This window comes from Eucyclogobius newberryi, unplaced genomic scaffold, assembly GCF_026437365.1.
Source record: "Eucyclogobius newberryi isolate DKJ021-1_F unplaced genomic scaffold, fEucNew1.0.hap1 SCAF_1, whole genome shotgun sequence".
Lineage (NCBI taxonomy): Eukaryota > Metazoa > Chordata > Actinopteri > Gobiiformes > Gobiidae > Eucyclogobius > Eucyclogobius newberryi.
In genome coordinates this window covers 49,917,004-49,931,974 of record NW_027315723.1, presented here as the reverse complement: position 1 = coordinate 49,931,974, position 14,971 = coordinate 49,917,004, and the positions used below count along the sequence as shown (strand labels likewise).

At 49.3% G+C, this 14,971-nt stretch overlaps 1 protein-coding gene across 2 annotated transcripts in view; it reads right to left on the bottom strand.

Moving 5' to 3' along the window:
- The window catches only part of als2b (alsin Rho guanine nucleotide exchange factor ALS2 b), a 47,139-nt gene extending 32,634 nt beyond the window's left edge, over positions 1 to 14,505 (bottom strand). Inside the window, exons 1-21 of one of the 2 annotated variants that reach the window (XM_072448339.1) lie at positions 14,359 to 14,505; positions 14,110 to 14,168; positions 11,949 to 12,094; positions 11,006 to 11,877; positions 10,171 to 10,441; positions 8,695 to 8,866; positions 8,543 to 8,639; positions 8,395 to 8,472; positions 8,132 to 8,329; positions 7,892 to 8,063; positions 6,838 to 7,027; positions 6,707 to 6,772; positions 6,468 to 6,630; positions 5,674 to 5,805; positions 5,483 to 5,611; positions 4,106 to 4,129; positions 3,425 to 3,489; positions 3,286 to 3,352; positions 1,169 to 1,374; positions 1,034 to 1,099; positions 55 to 153 (exon numbers count right to left, since the gene is read on the bottom strand). In XM_072448339.1, the coding sequence (XP_072304440.1) occupies positions 55 to 153; positions 1,034 to 1,099; positions 1,169 to 1,374; positions 3,286 to 3,352; positions 3,425 to 3,489; positions 4,106 to 4,129; positions 5,483 to 5,611; positions 5,674 to 5,805; positions 6,468 to 6,630; positions 6,707 to 6,772; positions 6,838 to 7,027; positions 7,892 to 8,063; positions 8,132 to 8,329; positions 8,395 to 8,472; positions 8,543 to 8,639; positions 8,695 to 8,866; positions 10,171 to 10,441; positions 11,006 to 11,877; positions 11,949 to 12,094; positions 14,110 to 14,129 (3,233 nt within the window). In that variant the 5' untranslated portion in view covers positions 14,130 to 14,168; positions 14,359 to 14,505. Of the gene's footprint in view, positions 1 to 54; positions 154 to 1,033; positions 1,100 to 1,168; positions 1,375 to 3,285; positions 3,353 to 3,424; positions 3,490 to 4,105; positions 4,130 to 5,482; positions 5,612 to 5,673; positions 5,806 to 6,467; positions 6,631 to 6,706; positions 6,773 to 6,837; positions 7,028 to 7,891; positions 8,064 to 8,131; positions 8,330 to 8,394; positions 8,473 to 8,542; positions 8,640 to 8,694; positions 8,867 to 10,125; positions 10,442 to 11,005; positions 11,878 to 11,948; positions 12,095 to 14,109; positions 14,169 to 14,358 lie in introns of both variants that reach the window. The other variant, XM_072448331.1, reaches the window with a different exon arrangement.
- Between the last annotated feature and the right edge of the window lie 466 nt (positions 14,506 to 14,971).

Sequence of the window (14,971 nt, the reverse complement as noted above, 5' to 3'; positions counted from 1 at the left end):
AGACCACATGTTCTGCTCTGATTGTTTCTTGTATTAGCATGAGTCAGATCTCACCTGTACGTGCCCAGGCCGTGCATCTTGCCCTCCTTCCAGGAGCCTTGATAGAAATCATTCTTTTGAAGCGTCTTATTGGGAGCAATAAACTCCCCGTACCTGCTCCCAAATGACACAGATGACACACATGAAATAATAGTCTGGTGGTGAACATTTGGAAAGCTATTCAACAAACTTAAAATCATTTAAATATATTTATAAAAATGTTCTCACAGACCACATAGATTTAAGTTCCTGCAGAATGCTGCAGATTAGTCTAACGCCCTCTGCTGACGACAGCAGGAGTAACAGAAGATGCTTCATCCTAAAGCTGTGTCCAAACTAAACACACAGAGTCAGTCAGCGTGACACGGCCCACGGCCCGCGGCGCTGACACGGTCCGGTCAGGGATCCTGTGGGATCCAGTTGGATCCAGTTGGTTCATGTGGGATCCTGTGGGATTATGTGGATCATGTGGATCATGTGGGATCATGTGGGATCCTGTGGGATCATGTGGATCATGTGGGATCATGTGGATCATGTGGGATCATGTGGGATCATGTGGGATCATGTGGGATCATGTGGGATCCTGTGGGATCATGTGGATCATGTGGGATCATGTGGGATCATGTGGATCATGTGGGATCATGTGCAGATTGAAGCTACTTTTAAGAAGAAAGTGCGTCAAAAAGTGCATGCATTTTTATAAATCTGAATATTTTTTCATACATGTGAAATTTGGGTTTCGTTTGTACTCTTTCAAGTAGAATTTGATGCACTCTTTTAGAATGAGGCCCCTGAGCTGTAACTGTGCATCTTCACAGTTAATACTGTGAAACATTTCAGGCAAAGAAAAAACATCTCCTTGGAGACAAGCAGCTCCACTATTAAAACAAAATTGCATATTTTTAAAATCATCTCATCTTGTACAATATGTGGTCCACGTCTACCAAAGAAGATCGTTTAAATAATAGATGATGAAGGTGCAGCGTGCACTCACCCCTCCTCCAGCCCAACGCTGAACTCTCCCGAGTAGATCCTCCCGTCAGTCCATTTCAGAACACCGCTTATGGCACAGAAACACCATCACTGCACTGGGCACACTAACATGTCCCATATAAGACAAGTCCAGTACCTGCCGTGCAGCTTGCCAGCCTCCCAGCGGCCTTCGTACGAGGCCTCTTTCAAGCGGCCCTCCTTGTAGAACGTGTATGAAGCTGTTCTGGAGACGGGGGGCTCCCAGCTGCCGGGGGGCTCCCAGCTGCCGGAGCCCGAGCCGTCCTGTCCCCCTCCACACAGAGCCTGCTCCACCGCCTGGTTTATGCAGCGCAGCCACTTGGCCTGAGAAGTAAGAACGAGCTCAACTGAAAGACATTCAAACATCTCACATTGAAGAGGAGGACACGGAGAGAGACTGAAGAGGAGGACATGGAGAGAGACTGAAGAGGAGGACACGGAGAGAGACTGAAGAGGAGGACATGGACAGAGACTGAAGAGGAGGACATGGAGAGAGACTAAAGAGGAGGACATGGAGAGAGACTGAAGAGGAGGACATGGAGAGAGACTGAAGAGGAGGACATGGACAGAGACTGAAGAGGAGGACATGGACAGAGACTGAAGAGGAGGACATGGAGAGAGACTGAAGAGGAGGACATGGAGAGAGACTGAAAAGGAGGACATGGAGAGAGACTAAAGAGGAGGACATGGAGAGAGACTGAAGAGGAGGACATGGAGAGAGACTGAAGAGGAGGACATGGAGAGAGACTGAAGAGGAGGACACGGAGAGAGACTGAAGAGGAGGACACGGACAGAGACTGAAGAGGAGGACACGGAGAGAGACTGAAGAGGAGGACACGGAGAGAGACTGAAGAGGAGGACATGGAGAGAGACTGAAGAGGAGGACATGGAGAGAGACTGAAGAGGAGGACATGGACAGAGACTGAAGAGGAGGACATGGAGAGAGACTGAAGAGGAGGACATGGAGAGAGACTGAAGAGGAGGACATGGACAGAGACTGAAGAGGAGGACATGGACAGAGACTGAAGAGGAGGACACGGAGAGAGACTGAAGAGGAGGACACGGAGAGAGACTGAAGAGGAGGACACGGAGAGAGACTGAAGAGGAGGACACGGACAGAGACTGAAGAGGAGGACATGGAGAGAGACTGAAGAGGAGGACATGGACAGAGACTGAAGAGGAGGACATGGAGAGAGACTGAAGAGGAGGACATGGAGAGAGACTGAAGAGGAGGACACGGAGAGAGACTGAAGAGGAGGACACGGACAGAGACTGAAGAGGAGGACACGGAGAGAGACTGAAGAGGAGGACATGGAGAGAGACTGAAGAGGAGGACATGGAGAGAGACTGAAGAGGAGGACATGGACAGAGACTGAAGAGGAGGACATGGAGAGAGACTGAAGAGGAGGACATGGAGAGAGACTGAAGAGGAGGACATGGACAGAGACTGAAGAGGAGGACACGGAGAGAGACTGAAGAGGAGGACACGGAGAGAGACTGAAGAGGAGGACACGGACAGAGACTGAAGAGGAGGACATGGAGAGAGACTGAAGAGGAGGACATGGAGAGAGACTGAAGAGGAGGACATGGACAGAGACTGAAGAGGAGGACATGGAGAGAGACTGAAGAGGACATGGAGAGAGACTGAAGAGGAGGACATGGACAGAGACTGAAGAGGAGGACACGGAGAGAGACTGAAGAGGAGGACGTGGAGAGAGACTGAAGAGGAGGACGTGGAGAGAGACAGAAGAGGAGGACACGGAGAGAGACTGAAGAGGACGTGGAGAGAGACTGAAGAGGACACGGAGAGAGACTGAAGAGGACACGGAGAGAGACTGAAGAGGACACGGACAGAGACTGAAGAGGACACGGAGAGAGACTGAAGAGGAGGACACGGAGAGAGACTGAAGAGGACGTGGAGAGAGACTGAAGAGGACACGGAGAGAGACTGAAGAGGAGGACATGGACAGAGACTGAAGAGGACACGGAGAGAGACTGAAGAGGAGGACACGGAGAGAGACTGAAGAGGAGGACATGGACAGAGACTGAAGAGGACATGGAGAGAGACTGAAGAGGAGGACACGGAGAGAGACTGAAGAGGAGGACACGGAGAGAGACTGAAGGCAGCAGCAGAGTTTGTGTGAATGTCGTGAGGTGATTGAATGAGAGAAAAAGGGGACAAATGGACGGTTCTTGGCTCGTGACTGCGGGCGTGTCTCCAGGTGTCTCCAGTACCTTCTCAGCAGAGGACGTGGCCAGCAGCGTGAAGCTCTCCTCAGGCGTGATCACCTTCAGCCCGTGTCTAAGCATCAGCAACACGCCGCGTTAATGAACGAACAGAGCGAACGACGTGCGGCGCGGAGAACAAACTCACGTGTCGTCGTCGGGGAGCGCCTCCACCCAGAGCGTTGCTAAGGGGAAGACGTGATGGGTGGAGAACTGCACAAGACACAGCACATGTCACCAAGAGGTTTCCACACACAACATGACATGACTCTGTGTGTGCGTTTCAGGAGGAAAGATGGGAGACGTTTTGGTTTAATAATGCCACGTCTTTAAGATGAATATGTAGTTTCTTATGTGTTTCAGAGTCTGTACAGTCCAGACAACATGCTCTAAATACCACTGTGATTGTTTTTATAGTATGAACGAGGGACTACATAGACTTGATTATAATATATACATATACAGTCGACTTTAGAGAGAAGACTGAAATCTGAACGACACAAGAATCTGGCACATCCCAGAGGTTTGCTGAGGTCTTCAGGGTTTACAGGCTTTACACTTAAGACTTCAATAAGTGCAGTCGATTGTCTAATTGTGACCACTCAAATTGCCTTTTTGATTCAATTGTGTCTTTCAACCCTAAAAGAAGGAAAACATTGTTCCATTAAACATAGTTGGGGGCAGAAGGTGGCATGGTGCCTTTTGCATTTCCTGGGACTATTTTCTATCATCACTGGCCTATTTAAACTGAAAGAGGTTTCTACAGTGTAAAAATGGATAAATAAGCTTGATGTATGTCCGAACACTCCACACGTAACAAGATACTTACAGGGTTTTTATGAGGGGCCACGCCCTGGCAGCATGGAAGAGACACACACGCTCATCATCATTAAAGGACACATATTCTGCTAAACTCACATGTTCTGAGTGTGTTTAATCCTGTCCCTCTCACGCACTCAAACGTCTCATCGGTTGAGCTCCGAGATCTTCTGAGCAGTTTTTAGATCCCTACATTATTAAATCAAATCAGGTTCATTCCACGTGTGTGTCTGCATCAGCACGCACACGTGTGTCGTTCTTTATTCATTTCTATTGTTTGACCTTTTTGACTGAAACGTTCGGCTCAATTCTCATTTGAGTGCCCGGGTCCCATTTCCCACAAAATCTACAACTACGATATAAGCTTAGCCCATGTGTTTCCATGGTTACAAGTGTACTGCTGCCAGACAAGCAGACAAAAGGATGATACGGTCAATGTTTTTGGCTTCTCTTGTTAGTGCAGTTTGTGTGCACTTTCTGCAGGCGATAAATGCTAAAGCTTTTATATTAGGACAGGACTTTACAGCGCTACACAGACCACGGGCAAATACAACAGGAAGTTCACTGATACAGGATTACTCAAACATCAATTAAAATACAACTTCACTAAGTGCACTAATGATGAGGAATCGAGGTTACCGTTAAATATCAGCCAGTGAAGATGTCCTTCCATACTGTAGCCTCTGAGGGTCTAAAGCTGCTGCGTGATTGCCTGACCAGCCGTCCCCAACACGTTTTGGCAAACTACTTATCAAACCCGTGTGTGGCTCTGGGGCTCGACTGCTACGTTTCAATTTCCAGGGCTGAGTTTAGAGCAGAGACAGAACCAATCACAAACCCAAAAGTGACGCAAAAAAGGCGTCACGCTTAACCGGATATTACGTGTATGTCAACAAGACGTGTTCCGCGTTATCCGTCCTGAACGCAGAAAATGTCTCCTGAATCGCGATGACGCCTTTCGCATAACCGCATCTAACGCACGTTCATCACGGCGAGTAGAGCGGATCACGGGTCGCGGATCACGGGTCACGCGCCGGGTCACGAGCCGGGCCACGAGCCGGGCCACGAGCCGGGTCACGAGCCGGGCCACGCGCCGGGCCACGAGCCGGGTCACGAGCCGGGTCACGAGCCGCGTCACGAGCCGCGTCACTAGCCGCGTCACAAGCCGGGTCCGCCATCTTGAATGTTTTGGAACGGGGGTGGAAAGCGCTACTTCCGTATCTCAGTGTGACGCATTAAAACCTCCGACTGGGATTGGTCGGTAAATGGATGACCGACGATATCATTGGCTCTGACTCCGATTCCAGACCCTTACGCATTCAAACAGAATGTGGGCGGGGCTGGCGGGTCAGGCAATCTGCACGAGGAGCGAGCGCGGCGGACTGACCTGCGCGTGCACCAGAGCGTCCGAGAACAGGATGAACCAGTGGACGGAGAAGCGCCCGGCGTTCTGGAGGCTCAGCGCCCGGTTGCTGCTCTCGCAGACCAGGCGGCGGTGGGGCTTTCGCAGAGAGTCCTGAGGGAGAAGGACCACGCTAGCTCCAGACTCACACACGCATGTTGCATGGGACGTCCTACCGTCATTTTCCCAGGGAAGCTCTTCCAGAAGTGCAGCGTGTACTCGGCCTCTTTCCGTCTCCTCTTCAGTTTGAGGGCGGCGGCTTCACACAGAGCGCCAGAGTCCTGCAGCCGCCGCCACTCGGACGAGCGCTGGACAATACACACAAACTACACTTGGAATCAACCAGAAGAATGTATATTCATAGGCAACAAATCAATGTAGCTTATGGGAGATTTAGAATTTTAAAGTGCTGGAGAATTTCAAACTCTGAATTTGGTTTTATGCTAAAGTTCAGCTGAATTTTGCAGTTTTTTAATTTTAATTTTTAAAAATTCTGAATTAAAATCACAGTTAAATATTCAATGCTTCAATTTTCAAATCTTCAAATTGAACGGTTTTAATTATTAGGAGTGTAAAATTGTAAATAAAAGTAAAAATAAGTGTAAAAAGATTCAAGATGCCGAGATTCCCCGGGCGCTGGACTGCAGTGACCGCTGCTCCCGACAGGACGTCCCAGCGGCTGAAGGAGACAAGGAGTCACCCAATATCCTTAACTCCAACCATTGCATTGTTGAGCTAATGTTACACCAATTAAAACACTATCAACATATTTAAACTGAATTTGAGGGTGTGACAGTCTATGCACTGAATATTTAAAATGTACATTTTTATTTAGAATTACAATGTTAAAACTGCAAAATCCAGGGACTGAAATGCAAAACAGAAAATAATTCATGTTTTTTCAGGGTTGAGTGAGAAATAAGCCAAAATTTACAATTATAAATCCATCAAAACAAATGATCTTCCAAACCTCTTCAAAACAAGCGGCCATTTTGAGCACCAGACGGGAATATTCTTGTAGATGGAGAGTGGGGAGGTAGAAGAGCGCCACCAGGAGGTCTGCGGTGGTGGGGTTCTCCTCACTGCACTCAGCAAAGCGCTGCAGCAGCTCAGGGCTCTTTCCAAAGACGTCTCTGCACAGAATTCAGCCTCAATGACACGATTTATCTAAAAAAACTGTTGTAACTGCGGACACACAGGTGTATTTACATGGACGGCTTCGTGAGAGTCTGAAAACCACCCATGACCTGGAAGTTGCAGAGAATACTGCAGTACCTGAGTAAAACACAATGGGGGTTATTTTGATCTTCAGTGTATTTGTAGAAAAGCTGTGCACGTACTCATGGTAACAGTCCATAAACAAGTCTGTGTGGTCTGGAAAGAGCAACGCGTCCAGGTCTTGTCTCAGGCGCAGGTTAGAGGACAGACTGGCAGCGTGCTGACCGCTGAGGTGGCACAGCACACTGAAGCGTCCAGCTAAAGACTGCAGCAGAGTGAAGGAGTCCTGCCCCAGGGCTGAGCTCACAGACTCTGCAAGAAAATCATCCAAGATTAAGTCAATATTCAATAAAGGAATATCTGAAAGTAAGTAGGCTATTGTCCCTGTGGCATTTGACCCATCCTTCAATGCCAAAGGGGCAAACTGTCAGGAGCCGCGGGCACCACAGTGCAGGGGCCAGACACCCATGTCCAGAGCTTTATGTCTGGCTCGGTCAGGACAACCTCAGCTTGAGAATTGTGAGTTTCATGACCAGCCAAGACCACACGCTTTTACAATACTTTACAAAAAAGTTTGGGTCTGGAATCATATCCTGCAAAGGGCGTGATTGACAGGCGGTTTAATCACAGAGAAACAAACATGGAGGCTTAAGAGGAAAAAAGGAAACTAAAATAACACGGAGGACTGAGAAACAAGCGAAGCACTAAACTCTGTAACTCTGAGGTAAATGAATTTTGTTCTGAACGCTAGGAGAATATTTGAGAGACACAGCAGTGTTTGGACCATTCGAAGTTAGGACAGTTCCTCTGTGGTCTGGACTGGCCAGGAAACCCACCCAGACACGGGGCCCGGTCCAACCAGGGAGTCAAATCCACAACCTTCCTTCTATCTGAACGCTGACTATAACACAATCTAATAATAATAATAACTTTTATTTACATAGTGCTTTTCAGTGACCCAAAGACGCTGAACATAATAAAAAAGGGGGGGGGTATTTACAGACAGGGGGGACAACACGTACAGAACACATTAATATACAGATAAAATGAACAAGACAGAAGAAGTAGAGAGAAAAAGATGGGGATGTAACAGGGGGTAGAAGTGTAGGCAATGGGGTAGAGGAGGCTAGGGGTAGGGGAGGTCATAGGCTTGGGTGAAGAGGTATGTTTTCTCACCGTGTTCCAGCAGGGGGCGCACTATTTGAGTCTTCACAGTGCAGAGCTTGCAGTAGAACTTCCTCTCAGCCGAGGCCAGCTCATGGAGGCTGGCTGTGTAGCTCAGGAGCTTGTGGTCAGCGAGCGCAGCGCAGCGCTGACCGCCCGCACACACGCTGCTCACGTACCCCATCTGCACACACACACGGGCGGGTCACACCACATCACTCTCCTTCAGGAAGAGTGAAACAGGGCTCTTACGTTCATGCAGAAAGGCAGGAGCACAGGCTGTTGCGTGTAAGCCCCGCCTCGCTCCCGTGTGTCCAGGCTCTCCTCTGGCCCCCCGGTCACCTGCTGTCCACTGTAATACAGAATGGGCTGGATGCAGTCTCCATCCGCCAGCAGCAGGGTGTGGCTGTCTCCTGCGCTGACGTCCCAAACCCGGATGCCTTCTGAAAGCTGCACACGCCTCAGTGTCAGACACAGATTCAAACAGTCCACGTCGTGCACACCGGGACACTCACTTTGGATAGACGGGGGACGGTACTGGGCTGCTCCATGTGCCCCAGCTGACCAGAGCTGTTACTGCCCCAAGAGTACACCTGCTCAAGACAGGACATGTGAGTGGTGGGTGAGGGGCAGGGGCTGTGAGGGAGCGGCTGAGGCTCTGACCTGGCACTGGGCAGTGAGGGCCACAGAGTGCTGCGCTCCAGCCTCAATGCGTACCACCTCTTTGTTGGTCAGACTTTTGATGCTTTGTGGCTGTGACCTGCAACAACCGGACGTTAGAATGATTGGACAGGTCAGGGAGGAGAGTAACGCACCTGTCCTGCTGCTCTCCGTGCCCGAGCTGCCCGTGCTGGCCCTGGCCCCAGCTCCACACCTCTGTGTGTAACAAGGGCAGTGAATCCTGGGCTTCACAGGCTCCACCCACAGGGGTCAGAGCCACTGCCTGTGTCCTGGGACGTCCCGCCTTCTTCAGCAGCCGGGGGGAAACTGTGCACCACAGGGAAATGTGCTCACAATGTGTCTGTTCTCATGGAATCTCTGTTATTACACAGAACAACACAAAGCAGGACCACAGCATGAAAAACAGTGTTTCCCCCAGGATTTCAGAAGGGCGTAGTGTGATTTCAGAAGGGCGTAGTGTGATTTCAGAAGGGCGTAGTGTGATTTCAGAAGGGCGTAGTGTGATTTCAGAAGGGCGTAGTGTGATTTCAGAAGGGCGTAGTGTGATTTCAGAAGGGCGTAGTGGGATTTCAGAAGGGCGTAGTGGGATTTCAGAAGGGCGTAGTGGGATTTCAGAAAAAGGGCAAACCTCCCTACAAAAGAGCACGAGCTACACAAACAAATAAAGAATATAACTTTATCAACAACAATGTATTTATTTACATGCTATAATTGTGGTTGGTAATGCAACAAGTCTGTTGAGGACACAGGTGAGGACTGTGAGGACACAGGTGAGGACTGTGAGGACTGTGAGGACACAGGTGAGGACTGTGAGGACACAGGGGTGCACTGTGAGGACACAGGGGCGCACTGTGAGGACACAGGGGCGCACTGTGAGGACATAGGGGCGCACTGTGGACACTGTGAGGACATAGGGGCGCACTGTGGACACTGTGAGGACATAGGGGCGCACTGTGGACACTGATAGGACATAGGGGCGCACTGTGAGGACACTGTGAGGACATAGGGGCGCACTGTGAGGACACTGAGAGGACATAGGGGCGCACTGTGAGGACACAGGGGCGCACTGTGAGGACACTGAGGACACTGTGAGGACATAGGGGCGCACTGTGAGGACACTGTGAGGACATAGGGGTGCACTGTGAGGACACTGAGGACACTGAGGACATAGGGGCGCACTGTGAGGACACTGTGAGGACATAGGGGTGCACTGTGAGGACACTGAGGACACTGTGAGGACATAGGGGCGCACTGTGAGGACACTGAGGACACTGTGAGGACATAGGGGCGCACTGTGAGGACACTGTGAGGACATAGGGGTGCACTGTGAGGACACTGAGGACACTGTGAGGACATAGGGGCGCACTGTGAGGACACTGAGGACACTGTGAGGACATAGGGGCGCACTGTGAAGACATAGGGGCGCACTGTGAAGACATAGGGGCGCACTGTGAGGACACTGTGAGGACATAGGACATAGGGGCGCACTGTGAGGACATAGGGGCGCACTGTGAGGACATAGGGGCGCACTGTGAGGACATAGGACACTTCAGAGCTCTACTTACGCAGCAAGCCATACGAGGAGGATAAGAGGTGAACAGCGTATCTACCCTGAGACAGCAGTCCTGGGAGGGACAGGCGCCGGCTCGGGCCCCCGGCCTCGTCCTGGATGTCCCCAGTGCTGCAGCTCTTCTTAGCTTGTCCCGAGTCCTGCTCCAGGGGGCTGTCTGAGCCTCCAGAGCGGGACAGGCCTGCGGGCAGGTACATGTTCACCATCCTCCGCAAGGACAGAGCCTCGTATGTAGAGGCCACGCGCTCACCCACAGCTGAGGCACAGGACACCACCAGGCTGTTGAGGGAGGGGCCTCCTGAAGAGGGCACCTGTGGGGGAAAGGGAAGTGAAAAGGTGGCATTACAGGAACCTAATTAGTTAAAGCCCTCTACCATTTATGCACAGACTGTAGTCCATGAGTCTCAGGGCTGTGAAGCTCTGAATGGACAAGACAATGTTGAAGCTTGTGACTTTAAGCTTTACAGAAAAAAGTGAAGTGCAAACTGATGCACTTAGACAAACAAAGTCAGTGGAGTGTCCCCGTGGGGCCCCAGTCCTCGGACTCTTTCTCTGCAAAGCAAATCTGTGGTTGTCTGACTACACACACAGTAATTCAGTTGAACGCCTTGAGAACAGTTGCCAGTGTGTTTATTTCAATTATTTGGATATCCCAGGCAAGCCCAAATGTTTAAATGTAAAGTGCACATTCAATATATTAAAAACCTATAAACTATGAGGTGTGCGCCGTCCAAAGACGTTTTCTTTAGCGTGTTGGAGTAAGAGGTATGCGACTGATCCAAAACTCCAAGACTGACGCAACATCGTGACATTGTCATTCCAGACTTTTCAAAAGTGTCTTGCCAGAGGAAGTGTGTGATGTTAGGTGTGCGTACCAGCAGAGCGTGCAGGCCCTTCCTGCCCTGGGGCTCACTGTGGTGGGACAGTCTCTTCAGGTAGTCGTTGACCTCCTGCTTGTCCGGATACTGGGAAGTCTTGACCACAGCTGGAGCAGCTCCATTCACTCGCTGGGACTGAGGGTCTGAGTCCCCCCCAAAGGCCAAATGTTCAGCCTCCGAGACAAAAGGAGGAGCTGTTGTGTCTGAGCTCCCCGTGGAGGGGGGAGCAGGGTCAGAGGGCGGTGTTTGGAGGGGGTGTGCTGGCTGAGAAGAGTCTTGCTCATGGACATATTCCCCTCTCAGTGGGCAGTAGTGGTTGTCAGAGATGATGACGTGGTCCTCTTTGTCAGTCATGGTGTACAGCAGCTGGTGGCACTGACCACACTTGTCCATCAGGGGGCGGTTCACATCAGAGGGCCCAAGGCAGCGCACCAGAGCGAGACTGTGAGCGCCCCCACAGGCCACCTGCAGGACATGCCTGCCTGCCAGCTGCTCCACCTTGTGGGGCCGGCTCACAGGAGAGCCTGTGCCCCCCCAGCTCCACACCTCCCTCTGAGCAGACAGGGCCAGGGTGTGCCTCTGCCCGCAGGACAGCTCCAGCACCGGGACCCTCTGAGGGGGCAGCGAGTCCAGCAAAGCCACGGGGGTGGGGTTAGGCACAGTGCTCAGACCTATCAGGCCGCACTGCCCCGCACTGTTATCCCCCCACATGTGCACGCCCCCATCCTCTGTGACTGCCCCACAGTGGAGGCTCCCAGCGGCCACAAACACCACACACTGACCACTCAGAGCCGTCTCCAGCACCGGGCTGTGCTCCGGGACCTGTGTTTGTCGCCAGGAGAGCGCCCCAAAACTGTGCACCTGTCCTCCTGAAAGCACAGCAGTGACACATGTTCATGCAGTACTTTGACAGAGAAAAGTATTGCAGTTGAACACAAACCTTCAAGCAGCAGAAGTCCATGGTGAGCTCCGAGTGCCACCTGGAGCACCGGGCGGGGCAGTGGCAGCCTCTCAGGGGTCACACTGTAGGAGTAGCCCTTCCACGTGTGGAGCAGCCCTCTGCCCTCCCCAGTCTGCTCCTCCGAGCTGCAGCAGCACAAAACAACATGTCATTTCACTGGGGCTACAGCACCACTACAGTCTGTGATGGTCTCTGCTCTCATTCAGCACAACTACAGGAAGACCCCCGAAGACCCCCAAAGACCCCCGAAGACCCCCAAAGACCCCGGAAGACCCCGGAAGACCCCGGAAGACCCCGGAAGACCCCCGAAGACCCCCGAAGACCCGCGAAGACCCCCGAAGACCCGCGAAGACCCCGGAAGACCCAGCTCAATCTTGAACGTGAACTACAGAAATGCACCACAATAATGAATGGGGCACATTTGGTCTTATTTATTTTAGGTGCAAAGCAAATTTCTAAATAGATTACTTATTGATAAAGAATATTGGGGCTCACGATGGTTCAACATCAAGAATCAAAATGAACAGTCACTGACTCTGGATAGAGGAGTAAGTCAGGGCTGTGCTTGGTCTCCCCTTTTGTTCACTTTGTACTTGTTGTTGTTGTTTTATGGCGGTTGGCATCCAATTGTTGCATTATCGCCAGACTTTTACTTTGTACTTGGAACCATTGGCCATATCAGACAAAGACAATCAAAGACAATCAAAGACAATCAAAGACAATCAAAGACAAACTATATCCCTCTTTTTGACACTATAAAGAAAGACTTGAAAAAATGCCACTTTTAAAGTCAAAGTATTTCAACAAAAAATAACGTTTTGCCCAGATTGACCTGTTCCAGACTATTGTTTGACAAGGCGAAAAAAGTGTATCCGATTCTAAACTCTACAACAATCAAAAGGAAAAGGAGGTTGAGGTTTATCCTCGTCTGAAAAATTACTTTATTTCACTTTTGTGATATAGAATATGAAGCTCAATGAAAACATATTGGGATTAATGTCGTGCTGGTTCTTGCACAGGTTGAGTCATATGGAGGAAGTAGAGAATCCCTGGGTCAAATCTGCTTAAAACATTAAGAGAGCTAAGCAAAAAATACAAACTAAATAAGGTGTTCAAATCTTGATATGGATATGTATCACGATATCTTGAAGACTTCGTGCATATTAATGAGGTGGCATTGTTGGCTGGATTTCAGTTGATTTCTACGTCAATACTGGGCAATATTGGCTAATTCTGCCAAGACAGAGGGCAACAGAGGGCAGCACCGCTCAGCACCGCGCAGCACCGCTCAGCACCGCTCAGCACCGCGCACTGACTAGACCTTCTCTATTCGCTCGTCAGCAAATTCTTGTCAAATATATGTGGACCCTGCTCACAAGGAGGTGGTTGGGAATGAGATGGATGATCTCTAAAGCAAGAGAGCGTTCTGGAGAAGCCCTCAGTATATCAGAGGTGAAAGTGGCAGAATGGGATGAAGGGCAGACGCCTGAATCAGGTTCAAAAGAAGGTCGGGAATGAGTAGAAGAAAGCAGGTGGAATAAAACTTTATTCCTAAAGGGCAAACAGCCCACAGGCCCATGTGAGTGTGGAACAGAGAGAGACGGTGGAACATGTTCTTTTGCGCTGCAGTATAATGTAAGGAGGGAGTACTTTAGATGGGAATTTCAAAGGAGCAGAGAGGAATAATATAGTGACAAGTGCAGAAGTGGGTTTAAGACGTTATACATTTGTTTTTAAAGGAGACAGAACTGCACATTTGAAGAGTAAGTTCATATAGAATACAGTATAGAACACTCCAGTGCAGCAGGTGGCGCAAAATGCACCGAAACCACAAGAAGAAGACAAGTGGTTTATTCGTATTGATGAACAGGATGTGATGAGAATAATATCTACATTTTACAAATGCATTAGCAATCCAGACAGCCATTCTACTAAATATATTAAAAAACAAGTAGGAAAGAGAAGGGAATGTTGTTGTGACAGACGAATGAGAACAGATGGAGCACAAAATATATCATGGTATTTTCTAACCTTGTCAACGTGCTCACTACTACTTAATGCCACGTCATTACCATGCGTTTTGTCCAACAGTTCAGAAATATTACACTATAATAAGGAATACTGTGTCAGATGGACCTACCTCCTTTTTGCTTTTTCCATCGCTGAGCTCAGTTCTCCATGTCACTCTCAGATGTTCTCCTACAGTTTAGAGAAGCAACATAAATCATGCCAAAGCCCACGACAAACATTCACAAAACACGACTTTGTGGGACAAACTACCCTTTAATATGCTGTTTGCAGATGCAGCTAGCATGCGCCACTTAGCCAGCCAGTGCTATTCGCTCGTGGCATCCACTGAAGCAACAAACCTACTCATCTTTGAGCTCACCTGTCTGACAGTGGGCTGTGAGACAAATATCTAGATAAAACACATTAAAAAACCAAAACAACTAAGGTAAAATAGCGGTTTCCCAGTGTTCATCTTGTAATGTTTACAGCAGGAGCAGCCGCTGCCAAAGATCAAAAACAACACAAGAGGCAAATGCCACTACGAAGCTGCCGTAGCCAAAACCAAACGAATTATCTCGATTATTGTCATTTATTCATGTATTTATCATTGTAATTTTAACACATTTATTAACGTTGGCACGCTTGATATATTGTGGCATTTCTTTTCGTTCAATGCATTTTAAATAATTTACTATCTTGCCATGGATCCACTTTTGCAGGTCAGGGAGCTCTTCTTCTCTTCATGGTGTAATAGTGGCCTGTTGCTGCCCCTGCCGGTTTTTCAGGACATTACAGTTTGCTTTCAAAGGGATTTCAAACTGATAGATCCATGTCAGTCTCTTTACATCAGTCCAAAAAATGCTTGAAAAGTAACAAGACCCATTACATCAAAAAATCTCAACTGGTAAAATATTATAATTTAGGAGGAATAAAAACAATTCATTTTGAGTTAATGTTGGAAACATTTATAATAAAATGGATGAAGGATTTTT